General features: G+C 38.4%; 2 protein-coding genes across 3 annotated transcripts in view; one reads left to right on the top strand and one right to left on the bottom strand.

Annotated features, from left to right (window-relative positions):
• Positions 1 to 1,715, bottom strand: part of sh2d3cb (SH2 domain containing 3Cb) — a 30,604-nt gene extending 28,889 nt beyond the window's left edge. The window contains exon 1 of one of the 2 annotated variants that reach the window (XR_015490008.1): positions 1,486 to 1,706. Coding sequence is in view for 1 of the 2 variants with exons in the window: in NM_201076.1 (NP_957370.1) it covers positions 1,486 to 1,490 (5 nt within the window). In the remaining variant the exon portion in view is untranslated. 2 annotated transcript variants of the gene reach the window in all.
• Positions 1,042 to 15,197, top strand: cfap157 (cilia and flagella associated protein 157). The gene is given in 8 exon segments (NM_001110168.1): positions 1,042 to 1,278; positions 1,778 to 2,049; positions 2,511 to 2,664; positions 6,810 to 7,077; positions 9,964 to 10,094; positions 10,181 to 10,331; positions 10,401 to 10,537; positions 14,934 to 15,197. Coding segments are annotated over 8 exon segments (1,416 nt in total). The 5' UTR covers positions 1,042 to 1,123; the 3' UTR covers positions 15,082 to 15,197.
• The last annotated feature ends 884 nt before the right edge of the window (positions 15,198 to 16,081 follow it).

Genomic DNA, 16,081 nt, shown 5'->3' on the forward strand with positions numbered 1-16,081 from the left:
AAAAAATCATTAAGACCAAACAGAATCCTCTGTTGGCTGTCAATTTGGTGTGACTTTAGCTAATCCGTTTTGGTCAATGCAAACAATAGTTTTTCATGAGTCCAACAACCAGCTGTGCAAGAAAACAGACAATCTGACGTAAGTGACATCAACTTTCACTACTGTATTGTTTTAAATGAAGGTAAGATTTTTTTGTTCTAAATCTCGGCCCTTAAAGCTGCCCATACTAAAATGAATTTAAATTCTAATTTGGCCATTGTTGTTGTTATCCATGGATTTCCAAATGTACTTTTTAAAGGAGAGGCTAGACAAATTTTAAAGATCTACATAATTACTATTATTATTATGTTTACATTTTTATTATTTAAAGGGCCAAATTCTGAAAAGTTGAATGTGCTTGACAGTTTGTTATTTGCCTAATAAATGACAATATGGCTAGTTTATAATTTAAAACTTTAACAGATTCATATTTGTATCTAATGACATTTGATGTATGATATATGATGTATTAAATTCGTATATAAAAAATTATGTTTTTAATTTATATTTCTTTATTATAAATCTTTTGGAAATATATTTGGTAGTACATTACAAAAATGTGGTTATGGTGACTATCCGACAAGTAATCCAGCTTAAATGGTGCTTAAAATACCACTAAAATGCAGTATAAATGTCATAATTTAATAAAAAAATAAGTCGAATAAGTACAAAGAGGTCCACTGTTTGAGAAAAAAAAGAACCTCCCCTTTCACCAGGCTGGCTACGGGTCTGCAAACATATTAAATATTAAAAAGAAAAGCTGTGTGCATAAACAAATATATTTACCATAAAGCTTGTTCCAACATATGTTAGCCTATTTTGCGTATTTCTTTCCGAAATCTGGAGCATGGTTAAGAAGTCGTCGGATGCATTAGAAGCCAAATGACTTTAGCATACAGCATTTTATCAATTTAATAAGTTAAACTTAATAAGTTCAAGTCTGTGAAAAAGCAAACTCTCGCGCACGTCTCTGCGCAGCGAGTGACACAGCGCCCAGAACACACATCCATGGCAACAAGAAACAATTGCGTTGTCCAAAGTTTTTACTTCTCACACTGTGTCGTTTAAAGTGCACGAAAGTCTAATGCCTCCCAAAAAGAATGGAAAAAAGAACCGAGATCAAGCAATTAAAACGGGAAATATGGAGGAGACAGAGCAGAAAAACGCCGAAGAATTAACGGAGAGTGACAAGAAGTTTTATCGGGCTCAGATACGCGATTTGGAGGAGCGACTGGAAAGGTGGGAGTCTAGTCTAGCAAGTTATCATAACCACTGGTTGTTCATGTTACCTGGTTGTTCATATTATATAATAGTTTTTACTCAGAGATTGTCAAGATTGTTCAATATCTGAAAGCAAAACTGCCCATAAACAAAACGCATTTGCACATATATCCTACCATAGTAGTTAACCAAAAGCAATGGGTACATTTTCTAGAAAACACTCACCTCATGATGTCGATTTGACAAACTTGAATGAAGTTTCGGTATATATATAATTTTTTTTAAATAAAAGCTATGCCATCATTATTAAATCAGAAAATTAGAATTCAGCTAAACAGTATTTAGGTTATTCGTAGCTCATATCGGTGCCTTTGAGGAAACATATGAAATAGACTTTGGATTATATCTCGTGTTAATAATTAACCAGGTAACATACTTCACCAAATATGTCATCATAGCCTCAACAGGAAACACTTGCCTAATATAAGAATCGTGGGCTTGTCTTTTTTCCTCATAGATACCAGCTTAAATGTGATGAATTGGAGGTTCAAGAAAAGGACTTGTCCTCTAAGATCAATAATGTGGAGAAAGAGAAGAAAGACATCGTTCTGTTCCTGAAACGCACATTGGCTAAGAAAGAGGATAAGCTGAATGATCTGGCGGAAACATTATCAAGACACCAGCAAGCCCAAGAGGCGGAGAGAGAGTCCTTTGAGTCACAGCTGAGCCTGCTTAGACGTGAACTCCAGGAAAATAAGGAAAAATACACATCTGAGAATATGACACTTGGTACAAGATTGTGCACAGTTACATATCTGCAAATATACAGTACAATATAAACAGTGAATGAAAGTAAAGCATATCAGTTGACATTAAAGAGATGAAAAAATTAAATATACTCATATATTTACCCATCATGAAGTTGTTCCAAACATTTCAGTTTCTTTTTTTTTCTGTCGAACACAAAAGATATTTTGAAGAATGTTGGAAATAGACACTAAACATTCATTGTAGGAAAAACAAAAAAAAGTCAACAGCTACTGATTTCTGGCAATTTTCAAAATATCTTCTTTTGTGTTCAATAAAAAAAGGGAACTAAAAAAAGTTTGAGACAAGTTAAGGATAAGTAAATGATGATAGAATTTTCATTTTGGGGTGAACTAAAATCTTTTAAGCGATTATTATAATTCAAAATGACAGATCGAATTTTCAGATTGCTCATTAAAATGTGTTTACCTTTTTGTGTTCAGCTGGTAAACTAGCATCTTTGGAGGAGTTTTCTACACAGAGAGAGACGCTTATAGCTGAACGCAGGTCTTTGGAAGAGCAACTTCGAAAGCAAAAAGAGGATCATCAAGCTGAAATCTATAATCTGGAGAAAAAAGCTGTACTGGACAATGACAGGTGAGCATGTTCACACCGCATACTGCAATTCTTGGTGTTTTCCGCACAGGTCAGTGGGCTGGACAAACCACATGTAGGACACACTTTCGCTCCATATGCATGGATTAGACTTGTACATTTAGTAACTTTAGTCATCGGCCACTTTTAGTAGGTACACCTGTCCAACTGCTTGTAAACGCAAATTTCTAATCAGCCAATCACATGGCAGCAACTCAATGCATTCAGGCATGTGGACATGTTCACGACGATCTGCTGCAGTTCAAACTGAACCTCAGAATGGGGAAGAAAGGTGATTTAAGTGATTTTGAAGATTGAAAAAACGTTGTCTGGTCTGATGAGTCTGATGCGACATTCGGATGGTAGGGTCAGGATTTGGCATCAACAACATAAAATAGAATGGATCCATCCTGCCCTGTATCAACAGTTCAGACTGCTGGTGGTGGTGTAATGGTGTGGGGGATATTTTCTTGGCACACTTTGGGCCTATTAGTACCAATTGAGCATCGTGTCAACGCCAGAGCCTACCTGAGTATTGTTGCTGACCATGTCCATCCCTTTTTGACCACTGTGCACTCATCTTCTCATGGCTACTTCCAGCAGGATAACGCACCAAGTTATAAAGCGCTAATCATCTCAGACTGGTTTCTTGAACATGACAGTTCACTGCACACAAATGGCCTCCATAGTCACCAGAACTCAATCGAAAGAGCCAGGTGGAGGTTAAGACCTGGCTGTGGTCAAATACCATCCACGACTTGTGGCAAAAGTGAAATCATTTCTCTCTTTTAATGACCTTGAGAAGGTGATCCATGCTTTTATTTTGGGAAGACTTGACTATTGAAATTCTCTATATGTGGGTTTTAGTCAAAATGCCCTGAATAGATTGCAATTAGTACAAAATGCAGCTGCGAGACTTCTGACAGGGATTTGCAAGTGTGTGCACATATCCCCAGTTCTTTCCTCTCTAGGCTGGCTGATTGAATTTAAACTATTAATTGTTGTTTTTAAATCCTTAAATGATCTGGCACTACCTTACTTATCCGATCTCCTACATGTGTATAATCCTGGTAGGTCACTAAGGTCTTCTGATCAGTTTATTCTTACCAAGGTCCCAGTGTAAACGAAGTGGGGATTGAGCTTTTGCTAATATCGCACCAAAACTCTGGAACGGGCTTCCACCCCATTAGACACGCTCTAACTCTATCTGTTTTTAAAAAGCATTTGATACTCCATCTTTGTTCTTTAGCATTTGAGCCTTTTTAATGTTGAGGGGTTTGCCTTATGTTTTAATTGTTATGTATGTGATGTAGGTTTTGTTTTAATTTAGTATTGATTGTGTTCAGCACTTTGGGCAACGTTCTGTTGCAAAAAATGTGCTATATAAATTAACTAACTAACTAGAGCACCTTTGGAATGTGGTGAAACAGGAGATTCACATTATGGATGTGCAGCCGACAAATCTGCAACAACTGCGTGATGCTATCATGTCAATGCAGACCAAAATCTCTGAGGAATATTTCCAGTACCTTGTTGAATGTATGTCACAAAGGATTAGGGCAGTCCTGAAGGCAAAAGTGTGTCTAACCTAGTAATAATAAGGTGTACCTAATAAAGTGGCCAGTGAGTACATATATATATATATATATATAGAGAGAGAGAGAGAGAGAGAGAGAGAGAAAGAGAGAGAGAGAGAGAGGGTTTACTGTATGATTTGAAGTGCTTCATTTATCCTAACTTGTAAGTCACTTTAAATAAAAGCACCTGCTAAATCCGCAAATGTAAATGGATCAGATATCAAAGCTTTGGGAGATGTTTTCATATACAAAAATACAGTCGATTATTCAACCCAGGACTTTATAAATTACATACATGTCAGTCAGGAGACAGTTTCCATTTATGATCCTTTTCAATGAATGGCTGCAATGTAAGGCTTTACAAAGAGGCAGTTGTTCAGTAAACAAGTGGATCTGCTGCTTGGTATATATGTATAGTGCTGCATTCAAAAAGAGGTTCTCGTTGTTTATAGTTTAAAATATGTGGACATTTCTGTAATAAACAGTCGAAAATGGTTACACTTGTTTTATAATTGCACATTACAGTGTAATTGCACATTTAAGTGGTGAGTAATTTGAATAACAGCATGTGCTAAGATTAGAGTATGTTTTAAGGGTTATTGCATGTACTTAAGCATAATTTACTGGTACTATTAGTTTGGAAAATGTAACATGGATAATTTAAACTGTATTTTAACTAATGTGTCAACAAAATTAGAGTAATGTTACACGGTGGCTCAGTGGTTATCACTGTTGCCTCACAGCAAGAAGGTCACTGATTCGAGTCCAGGCTGGACCAGTTAGCATTTCTGTGTGGAGTTTGCATGTTCTCCCCGTGTTGGCGTGGATTTTTTCTAGGTGCTCCGATTTCCCCCAAAGACATGCACTTTAGGTTAATTAGGTACACAAAAACAGCCGTAGTGTATGAGTGTGTGTGTGAATGAGAGTGTATGGGTGTATCCCAGTCATGCGCCATGTAAAACATATGCTGGGATAATTGGTGGTTCATTCCGCTGTGGTGACCCTTGATAAATAAGGGACTAAGCTGAAGAAAAATGAATACATGAATGCTACAATAGTGGACGCTTTAACTGACACAAACTAACAATGACCAATGCTTTTGTTAAAGGATTTAGTTATGCTTGTTAATTAAATGTTAAACAAAATAATACAATAATTCAATTTATTAAATGTAATATTGATGAACACAATATTTTATTTAAATATGTATTTATATATGTGCAGTTAACAACAACAAAAAAACATTTTATCTTTTAAGTTAACCTTATTTAAGTAAAAGATAAGATCTCTCATTATCAAATTAAATGCATAAAAATGATTTTATAGACATAAGAGGCATCCTAAATGTCTACTTTAATGTTTCTAATAACATTGGTTGAATTAAATAATGTTTCATTGTCATTTAATGAAAAAAAACAAACAAACATAGGCAGAAACGGAGGCAGAAAGGTGTTGATCACAACAACAGGGTTCGAGTCTGGCGAAGAACGGTTCCAGAAAGCAGGTAAGACAAAAGCAGAAGCCAAAAAAAAAAAAAAAAGAAGAAGAAGTAAATAACAGGTTGAGAATGTGTTAAAAATCTGGGAAAAGGGATCAGGCCAGTGCTTTCCTCTTTCTGGATTGCTTTTCAAACTGTCGGTTGGATTTAGGAAGGTGGGCGGGTCAATCTGTGCTTTTGAAAACACTATTGGTTGGGTTTAGGGAAGGAGGAGGGTGGGTCAGTCGAACAGTCAGTCAGACAGTCAGTTGGTCAGTTCGTCAACAGCGACCTCTAGTGGATTTACACAAGAACAGCAGGCCTGAATGGCACTCACGAGAGAAATTTAAGATCTGAAAAAGCATACACAGCAGCCTCTGGTGGATTCGCGAAATAGGAAAACGTAGTTCCTGGGACGTATTTGGCGCTCTCCAGAAATCCATATTCATTCATTCATTTTCTTGTCAGCTTAGTCCCTTTATTAATCCGGGGTCGCCACAGCGGAATGAACCGCCAACTTTTCCAGCAAGTTTTTACACAGCGGATGCCCTTCCAGACGCAACCCATCTCTGGGAAAAAAAAACCTATATAGCGGTACATTTTCAGAATGAGCCTGGGTTGCAAAATATGTAGTCAGGCAAATTATCAGGCTAGGCGGCAAAGAATCAAAATGGTAAGCAAGACAAGGATCAAAACACAGCAAGACAAACAGGGAAAAATGCTTTGTAAAGATTGTGGAAACAAGACTCAGCAATGTGAATGAAAAAGTGAGTGGTTTAAATACTCCAGATAATCAATGACCATGAGTTTTAGATGTGCGTGTCTGTCCAAATGACTGTCAGCTGTGGCAGGACTGATGAGAGCAAAAAGTTCTGGGAGTTGTAGTTCGGTTCAGTGGCCGAATTGTAGTTCTCCAGCGACCTGCAACTGCTTGATTATTGGTGATCATGACACATGGATTGATTCTTGCTCTAAATATGCCTGATGAGGTTTGTTGGTTTATATAGTTACATCGAATAACTGGGTCAAATCAAATTTATTTTAAAAAACATAAATATTTCATTTTATTCATTTGAACTTATTTGTTGCTACAGACTCAAGAAAGAAATGCTGCAACATGTTGCCGCTGTAGCAGCTGAATTTCGCCGGGTTTCAGACGAGAAGATGCCCGAGATGACACTGAGGGCTATGCAGGAGAATCTCTCGGTGACGGCACAACTACAGCAGCTCTCAGAGAAAACCAAAAAGCTGCTGAAGGAGAACGATGCCCTACGAGCAAGAGAAAGGCAACTCAAAAGAGAGAACGACATTACAGAACCACTGCTGCACGAAATAACCAAGAAGAGTGTTGCCAATCAAAAGGTTGCCAATTTATACTTTATACAATCTTTAATTTCGTGCATTTATTTAAAAGTGCAGTACGGACTATTGCCATCTCTGTTTGAATATCATATTGCAGGTTTTTGTAAGAGTTGCATTTCTAACATTGTTTGCAATTTGGTTACAAATATTTCCAACCCAGACTCATTGGAGATATGTGCCCAGGGCTACATTTTTGAGAACCGAGAAATATGTACCCAGGGCTAGGTGTGCTTTTTTCAGTTTTTGTGAACGCATGTAGATTTTTGACAATCACAATTATGTTACTGGGGCACATTTACAAGATCAAATTCCCGGCTAAAGTATCGCGGTCGTGAATAGAAAATAAAAAGCATATATCTAAAGATTGTCATCGTGTGTAAAATTATAAAGTGCAAAAACGAAAATTGAACGTACAGTCAGAAACAACGAGGTCATGTATTGAAAGATAATGAGCGTGAATTAAAAATTAAAAGACAATATCCAATCATATTTGAATTTTTGTGTGCTTGCGGTCTTTTCCCCTTTGCTCTTGTTCCCACATTCTGCGCCTGCATTTCCAAAAGATAAGACAGTATAACTGTATTTAATATCAATATTAATCCCCCACGATCACTGACATGTGTCTATGGTAAACTCCCCTGCCGTCTGATTGGCTGGAGGAGCAACTATCAATCTTGACTAGTGGACCAATAATGAAGACCGCCCGGGATTTAAATGAATCTTGAATTGCATCTTTTGGAAACGCAAGCGCAGAATGTGGGAACAAGAGTGAAGGGGGAAAGATCGTAAGCACACAAAACATTCATAATATAAGCAGAGAAAAATGTTGATTTTTTTAGATTTACGCTCATTATCTTTTGGGACGCGACCTCGTTGTTTCTTATTGTGCATTTAGTTTTCGCTTTTGGGCATTATTATTTTACACGTCATGTCAACCTTTGGATTTACTCGTATACATTTTTTAAAAATCCGCGACTGCAATTCTTCAGGCGGAAATTTGATCCCATACACATTGTCCCACATGTGTCATTTGTCGTAAATCCACCAAAGGCTGTTGTGTACATTTCAACGTCCTTCTCACGCATATAGAGGACAACATAGAGGATTTGATAGGCTAGAAGATTTTATGAAAAACTTAAGTGTGAGGTGGTGTCACAAAAAATGTTTATCCATTTATGGCTCAATCTGAAAACGTAGCCCTATATACAGTACATTTCTGGAGATCGCAAATTATGGAGCCAGAACGACGCATGGCTGCATTTCATCTTTAAAATGTGTTTAAAAACACTTTAAAAAGTGTTACGGAGCAGTATGACACCGTTCTTTTTCGCACTTACCAGCTGACCGATTACCTCTGTATGGACGGCTTTCCCACTAATACCAGTTTGTCTGGTTAGCTAGTCAAATATATTGGTGGACTTGACAGACAGAGCAGATTTGACCGCGACAATGGGGATCAAACCTAGTAAAAAACTGTTCTAGAAAGAAGGTAAGATGAAAACAAATGCTAAAAAATAAAATAAACAAGTAAATAACGGTGAGAATGTGATAAAATCTGAAAACATTGTAAAAATTAGGCCTTTTTCTAGATTTCTTTTTAAAAACTGTCAGTTGGGTTTTGGGAAGGCGGTGGGCAGGTCAATCCGTGCTTTCTGAAACACTATTGGTTGGGTTTAGAAAAGGAGGAGGGTGGGTCAGTCGATCGTTCAATCAGTAGATAGTCAGCCGACAGCGGCCTCTGGGGGATTTACGTGAGAACACCAAATGCCACTTGCGAGAGAAATTTGAGATCTGAGAAAGCGTATGCTTCTGGTGGAAATACGGCCTCCTGGGACGTATTTGGTGCTCTCCAGATATGAATATAGGGGTACATAATCAGAATGAGCCTGGGTTGATTTAGGCAGAAGTTTGATTTTATATTTATATTTTCTATATGCAAGTTTTGTCCGTTTTATAGCACCATAGCTTATAGATATACTTTAAACTAACATAGTGATGCTAACTTCTAAAACACCTAATGAGCAATTCCATGCAAATGTCAAGCTTGCAAAATTAAGTTTTCACCGAAATAGGAAAACCAATCCAACATTATTTGTGTAAGCATTTTACAGTACTTTTACAGTACAGTATTTTAAAAATACTCATAAATGTCTTTCAATGTGACACAGTGCCAATTTCATATCTGTCACATCCATAACAAAGCTTTTACCTCATAAATGCAAAAATGTAAAACAATCATTTTTGTTCTACAGAGAGCCAACTCTTTTCCTTTTGATTAGCATTATAATCTTTTGGGTTGTGCAGTTTAATTCACAGAGTAATTTCTACACAAGTATGTTGTATACTGTAAACTCGCTAGCCTTTTTCGTCACATCCATAACGCATGTCTATTTTCCTCATTTAAAATATAAAAAAGCTGGGCCAGTTGGCGTTTCTGTGTGGAGTTTGCATGTTCTCCCTGCGTTCGTGTGGGTTTCCTCCGGGTACTCCGGTTTCCCCCACAGTCCAAAGACATGCGGTACAGGTGAATTGGGAAAGCAAAATTGTCTATATTGTATGAATGTGTGTGAATGAGTGTGTACGGGTTTCCCAGTGATGGGTTGCTGCTGGAAGGGCATCTGCTGCTTAAAACATATGCTGGATAAGTTGGCGGTTCATTCCACTGTGGCGACCCCAGATTTATCAAGTGACTAAGCCGAAAAGAAAATGAATGAATGAATAAAGTTAACATATACTTTCTCTGTGAGTTTATGTTTAGAATTTTTACTTCAAATGTCACATTCATAACGGTGGAATTGGTCTTATTTTAATTTCACAGAAACTTTAAGCTGCTTTTCTTAATATATCTATATCCTAGAGCAAAATAAAGTCAAAGTCTTTCTCCAGGTGGTCCTTCAATTGACAGAAAAGTGCAAGCAAATGCAGTCTGAAGTGGAGAAATGCACCAAACTGAAACAGGATCACCAGGAGCTGCTGGACATTCACTCTGCGGTTTGCACTGAGATTGAGGATCTCAGGTTGACCTTCTTCTTATTGATGCTAAAACAGTCCTTAAATACACCCAAGGGTGCATTTTAATAGCGTTACTCCCGCTGTATTACAGAAAGAAACATGCAGCGGTTACAGAAGACCTGAACCAAACCAAAGCTGAAGTCGAGAGACAAAAGAAAGAGCTTGAGGAGGAAAGCAGAATGAGAGCGCAGATAAACACGGTTCTGGAAGAAGCAGCTGCAGCTTTGAAGGAGGCCTTGAGGGTGAGACTCAACATATACATACTGATATTTTAATCATAGGCGAGGAAGTAAACACTGGTTTGGGTACAGGACGTCCCAGAGGAGGAAGACTGTGAGCTGAAGGTCACCGTCAGACGAAGTCAGATGATGCAGAAGCTGCTGGCTGTTCTGGACGGCGCTGCAGCTTTGGGAAAAGGACCTGCTCTTACTGATTTCATGACTTGCAGGTATGAGATTGAAAAAAAGACATGAAAAGTATCTAATCGTTCAATTAAGTATCAATCTAATCGTATCTAATCTAATTGTTGACCTTATTCTGAATAAGACAATATTATGATTAGGATTGATTAAAATATTCCTTTCAAGTCTTTCAATATTTAAATGTTATAGTACATAAATATATTTTATTACAGAGCCCCTATTATACTTTAAACAGGTCATATTTTGTCGTTAAGGGTCTCCAACAACAGGCTGATATGCATGCAAGTTAAAAAAACACTTTTATTGTCTTATAATATGCATTTATTGTTACCTAATTGCCCAACGACTTCCATGGGATTCGTTCAGCGATTCATTTGTTTCCAAACCCCTCCTTAGCGCGAAGCTAATCTGCACCGATTGGACTGATGACAGCCTGTTGGTCAACAGCATTCAGCGTGAGACAGAGTAAAATGCCCACCACGGCTTAACAACAATATTGAAGTTGTCAGAGTGCAGTGTATGTGTTAGCACTTCTGTTTTTCCCAGAAGTCTCCATTATTTCAGACACATTTCCCATTTCCAGCCACCCACCCATTTTGTTATTTATCCTGGAAAACTCCTGTAATTTCAACCACCCCCTCCCCCAGTCCTCAGCATTTTGGTATGGTCTGTGAAACCCCCATGTCGCCAACATTTGTATCCGCATATTAAGTGGTGACGTGTTGGTGAAGTATGTAATACTGTTTCCGGGTCCAAGCCGCCACTCACTTGAGTTGAGAAATTATTCGTTTATGATGACTTTTATTGCGATCGTGATTTTTGAAAGTATTAAATCGCTTTGTAAATGTCTATAATTACCATTTCATGAGTCTCCCCATACAGTTGAACAGAGCACTTGGACCCGGAAGCCGCTTCACGTGGCGTCACACTTAACAAGCGGATAGGATCCGATCGCAGCGGCTGCCCAAAACCTCAACTTTATAGTAGTTACTAACACCACAGTAAACAGTTAAACAGTACCCGGTTCTCAACAGTGTTATTCAGACACCTCAAACCCGAACCTAACCCCCCGTTTTCCCGGATTTTCAGGGACAAATGTTGGCAGGTATTTGTGTGAGCCCAATGCAGGAGTGCACTAAAGCAATGCAGTTAAACACCAGCATATTGCTCTATTCTTAAACAAAAGTAAAAACAGTGATCAGTACTAATCCACACAGCAGCAAAAGCTGAACTATTGGCCATCATCAGGGCCAGCGCGTCCATAGAGGCGACCTAGGCGGCCGCCTAGGGCGGCAGTATAGAGAGGGTGGCATCAGCGACACCTCCCTTACCACCCCCATCTTCAGTTATGTCCGCGACACCTTCCTCACCACCCGCGTCCTCAGATATATTCGCGCATAGAAAACAGAACAGAGAGGGCGGCGTCAGCGACACCTCCATCAGCACCCACAAGTCCTCAGTTATATCCACGCATAGGGCGGCAGAATTGAGGTCCGCGACACCCGCACGTCCTCAGTTATATTCGCGCATAGGGCGGCAGAATAGAGAGCGCAGTGTCTGCGACACATCCCTCCCTCCCTCCCTCCCTCCCTCCCTCCCTCCCTCCCTCCCTCCCTCCCTCCCTCAGCACGCGCGCGTCCTCAGTTATATCCACACATAGTGCGCTGGAAAAGAGATCCGCGACACCTCACTTAATTTTCATAACCGGTCACTTTCGTTTTCACATTGGGGTTGAGGGCGGCATGATCGTTCTCTGCCTAGAGCGGCAGTTCAGCTTGCTCCGGCCCTGGCCATCATACATGTGTAGGAAAGGCTGACGGTGGCCATAGCAATGACAAGAAGCAGTTGAACGCGAGCTCACAAATGCATTTGAAGTAAACAAAGCAGCACGCATCGCATTTTCAATGTGGCGTTAGACGCGATATGAAAATATAAAGAGTTAATCAGATACACTACAAGCGGTTATAAGTAACAAAACACAATTAAATACATAATTTGCAAGCTAGAGAAAACAAGGCAGCCATTTTAATCGCACTTACTTACACTTGTGAAATGGAGGAAGAAACGGATCCATGAACTGTGTACTGTAAAGTTCCTGTCAAGCTCTGACAAAGTCCCACACATCAATAGTCTTTTCTGATCCTTCCTTTAACAAACGGCCGATGAATCCCCTGTTGTAAGCGTGTAGATTGCTGAAGCACTCGTCAGAAACATGACAGGAACAGCACAAGGCTGGGCTATAATGCCGAGGTATTTTTGCAAAAATAAACCTCAACCACTGACTCTTCACATTTTCATCTTTGGGTTGAGAAAATAACACTTTCCCCTCACACTTTCAGTAATATCCAGCTGAGCACAGCGTCTTCATGACTTGACTTAACCGGGATCTGTTACTGTGTTTGTGGGCGGGGCCGCATGTTTCAATTTTCCGGTGTTTGCCTGGGAAACAATTGGGCGGTGTTTAAGTTTCGTATCGAAGGACTCGTTACTAAGATGATTCATTTGAAGCACAATGAGTCAACTCTTTAATAAATGAATCAATAATTTTGTAGACTGCACTTTCAGGTTTAGGCCTTAGCTGGATATTTCACTTCACTAGGGCTGTGTTACACACTACATGAAAAGTCATTTTCAAAAAACTATAATAGGGGCTGTATTACAGACATTTCTTACTTCTGTTAAAAATCATCACTTGGGAAATATTTGGATAAGAATACAATCTTCACTGGAAGGTTAATTATTTTGCACTCAACTGTATGTCTAATGAATTAAGACATAATGTAGGCCTTCAGAGATCATGTAAAATAATTATAATAAATAATCCACTAAAAACTGACGATTTTATTATTTGTAAAAATGTTTTTATATTTTATAAAATATATTTAAGCACCACAATATGTAAAAAGAGAGCTTAAATGGAATACTGTAAAATAATCAGAATCATATTATTGTCTGATTCAGAATAAGGTCAACGATTAGATTACTGATACCTGCTTAAGATATGGTGACCTTTAATTTGTAGTAAAAGAATTTTGGGGAGTGGCTTTACTTCAATGATATGTTACTTTGCTCACACCTGATTGGTTAATTTTGTTTATGTAATCTCTAAACTGGAATGGAGCATAGATACTGTACAACAAAGAATGATAAAGCTGAGCTGCCTTCTTATAAACCCAGGATTGGTGCATACTAAACTGACTGACATTACAGCTAATCTGGCTTCAAGGTGCATGCTACGTGTCTTAAAGGGATAGTTCACCCAAAAATTAATATTTTCAATTTTTATTTCACCCTCAATTGGTTCCAAAACTTTGAGTTACTTTCCTTCCTAAAGAAGTTATTTTGAAAAATGTTAGAACCTTTGAGTTCTATAGTATTTGTTTTTCTTACTATGGAAGTCAATGGCCCCTTGGTCCCTAGAGATTATGCAGCAATTATGATGCGATCCAAGACCTGTGAAGAAATTATGTCAAGATATTCATTATCCTGGACCAGGCCGTATCCTGAGCTGATGCTGTGGTGGTCATGGAGAAGCGGAGAACATGTTCCTAACCACAATACAAACGAATCTACGCATTGATCCTGTGGGCCAGCCTGAACATCCGCCGGTGACCTACTCACTCCTGCTGTTCTCCACGATGGATGTCCAGCGTTCTCCCGCGCCTAGACTGCAGCTCTGCACATGAAGTTTGGCCAGAGAAGAAATGGTCGTTCCCAACAGAGCCTGGTTTCTCTCAAGGCTTTTTTCCCCCTTCACTTCATCAATTGGTGAGGTTTGTTCCTCGTCGCTGTCGCCACTGGCTTGCTTGGTTCGGGACTTGTGGATTTGCGCATCGATAGATTTGATCTTTACTGTTTGGACTTTCAGCAGTGAAACCACACTAAACTGAACTGAACTTGAAAACTGGACTGAAACATTTTCAGTTTACCAGAACTTCTATGTTATGCTGCTTTGACACAATCTACATTGTCAAAGTGCTATAGAAATAAACATTACAGGTTTTCAGCATTTTTCATTTTCTTGTTGGCTTAGTCCCTTTATTAATCCGGGGTCTCCACAGCGGAATGAACCACCAACTTATCCAGCATATATTTACGCAGCTGATGCCCTTCAAGCCGCAACCCATGTCTGGGAAACATCCACACATACACACTTAAACACTACAGACAATTTAGCCTACCCAATTCACCTGTACCGCATGTCTTTGGACTGTGGGGGAAACCGGAGCACCCGGAGGAAACCCACGCGAACGCAGAGAGAACATACAAACTCCACACAATCTTGGGTAAACTATCCCTTTAAATCAATTTGTGTTTACTTCCAAAATGACATCAGCCGCTATTCTTAATCAGAGTATTGTCTTAATTGTGTTAAAATAAGAATGTATCACTGTAAACCTACTGAGTGTGATTTAACTCCAGACCAGGTGCACTGCAGAAAACTTCTTCGCATCTTTCTCACTATAAGACGGGAGATCTGGGATTGGTTCCTCGCAAAACACACAGCACATCGACAAAGATGGGAAATCTCTCTAGGAGTGCTTACACCAGTCTACAGAAGAAAGCATAGAGGATGCGAACATCAACAGTACATCAACAACAGGACGGTACATATACAATGACAGTACATATACAAGTCATTCATTAATGTATTGCTTTAAATAAAGTCTTGTCTTTTAGAAAGTAGGAATGACTGAGCTCTCCTATTTGGTGTTGTTTTTTTTAAATCATGTATATTCTTTAGAATTTCCACATGTTATTGTGTTGTGTTCATGTCTTGTCACAGGGTGGCGCTGTTGTATCATTCATTATATGTTTAGAGCAAGCGAACGTACGTGGGACAAATGTTACATGCCTTCCCTATCTAGGGCCAGGGAAACATGCAACAATTTAACATAAAGGGAAAAAGAAAATAAAAATTAACAAATTAAATTTAGCCAAATTATAAAATTAATTAGAGGCCAATTTTGATGCTATAAAATATAACTAAATAACAAAAAACTAAAGGGCAAGGCAGCCAACAATCATCACTCTTCTCCTGTCCCAGCACTTCAACAATAAATCACACCATATCCAATATGCAAAAACAACAAGTTTATTTATTTACAGATTAACAAATAATGAATAACCAATGGTCAAACATACTAAAGTATGCCTAAACAATAATGCCAAAACAACAAACAAAAGATCTAACTGATTGAGGAAGCAACTTTCTAAACTCTCAAAAGAAAATTAAAAAGAAAAACAAAGATCTTACCTTGCTCCTATTCTATAAGAAACAGGAGAAAAAAATAAATGTATTAAACAAACAAGTGACATCCACCTCCGTACAGCTCCAAAACGTTTAAACAAAAACCAACAAGATAAAGTATTAAACAAACAAAGGGAATTTAAAGTCTAGGTCCCACTTTATATTAAGTGGCCTTAACTAATATGTACTTACACAGGAATTAATAGTTTGTTACAATGTACTAATTTTATAAATACATGTATTTACTGTGTACTTATGCTTGAATAAATACGTGTATGTAAATACATCTGTACTTAACCTTTGTATTTACATTTGTAAA

The sequence above is a fragment of the Danio rerio genome, chromosome 5 (assembly GCF_052040795.2).
Source record: "Danio rerio strain M-AB ecotype USA chromosome 5, GRCz13ab, whole genome shotgun sequence".
Lineage (NCBI taxonomy): Eukaryota > Metazoa > Chordata > Actinopteri > Cypriniformes > Danionidae > Danio > Danio rerio.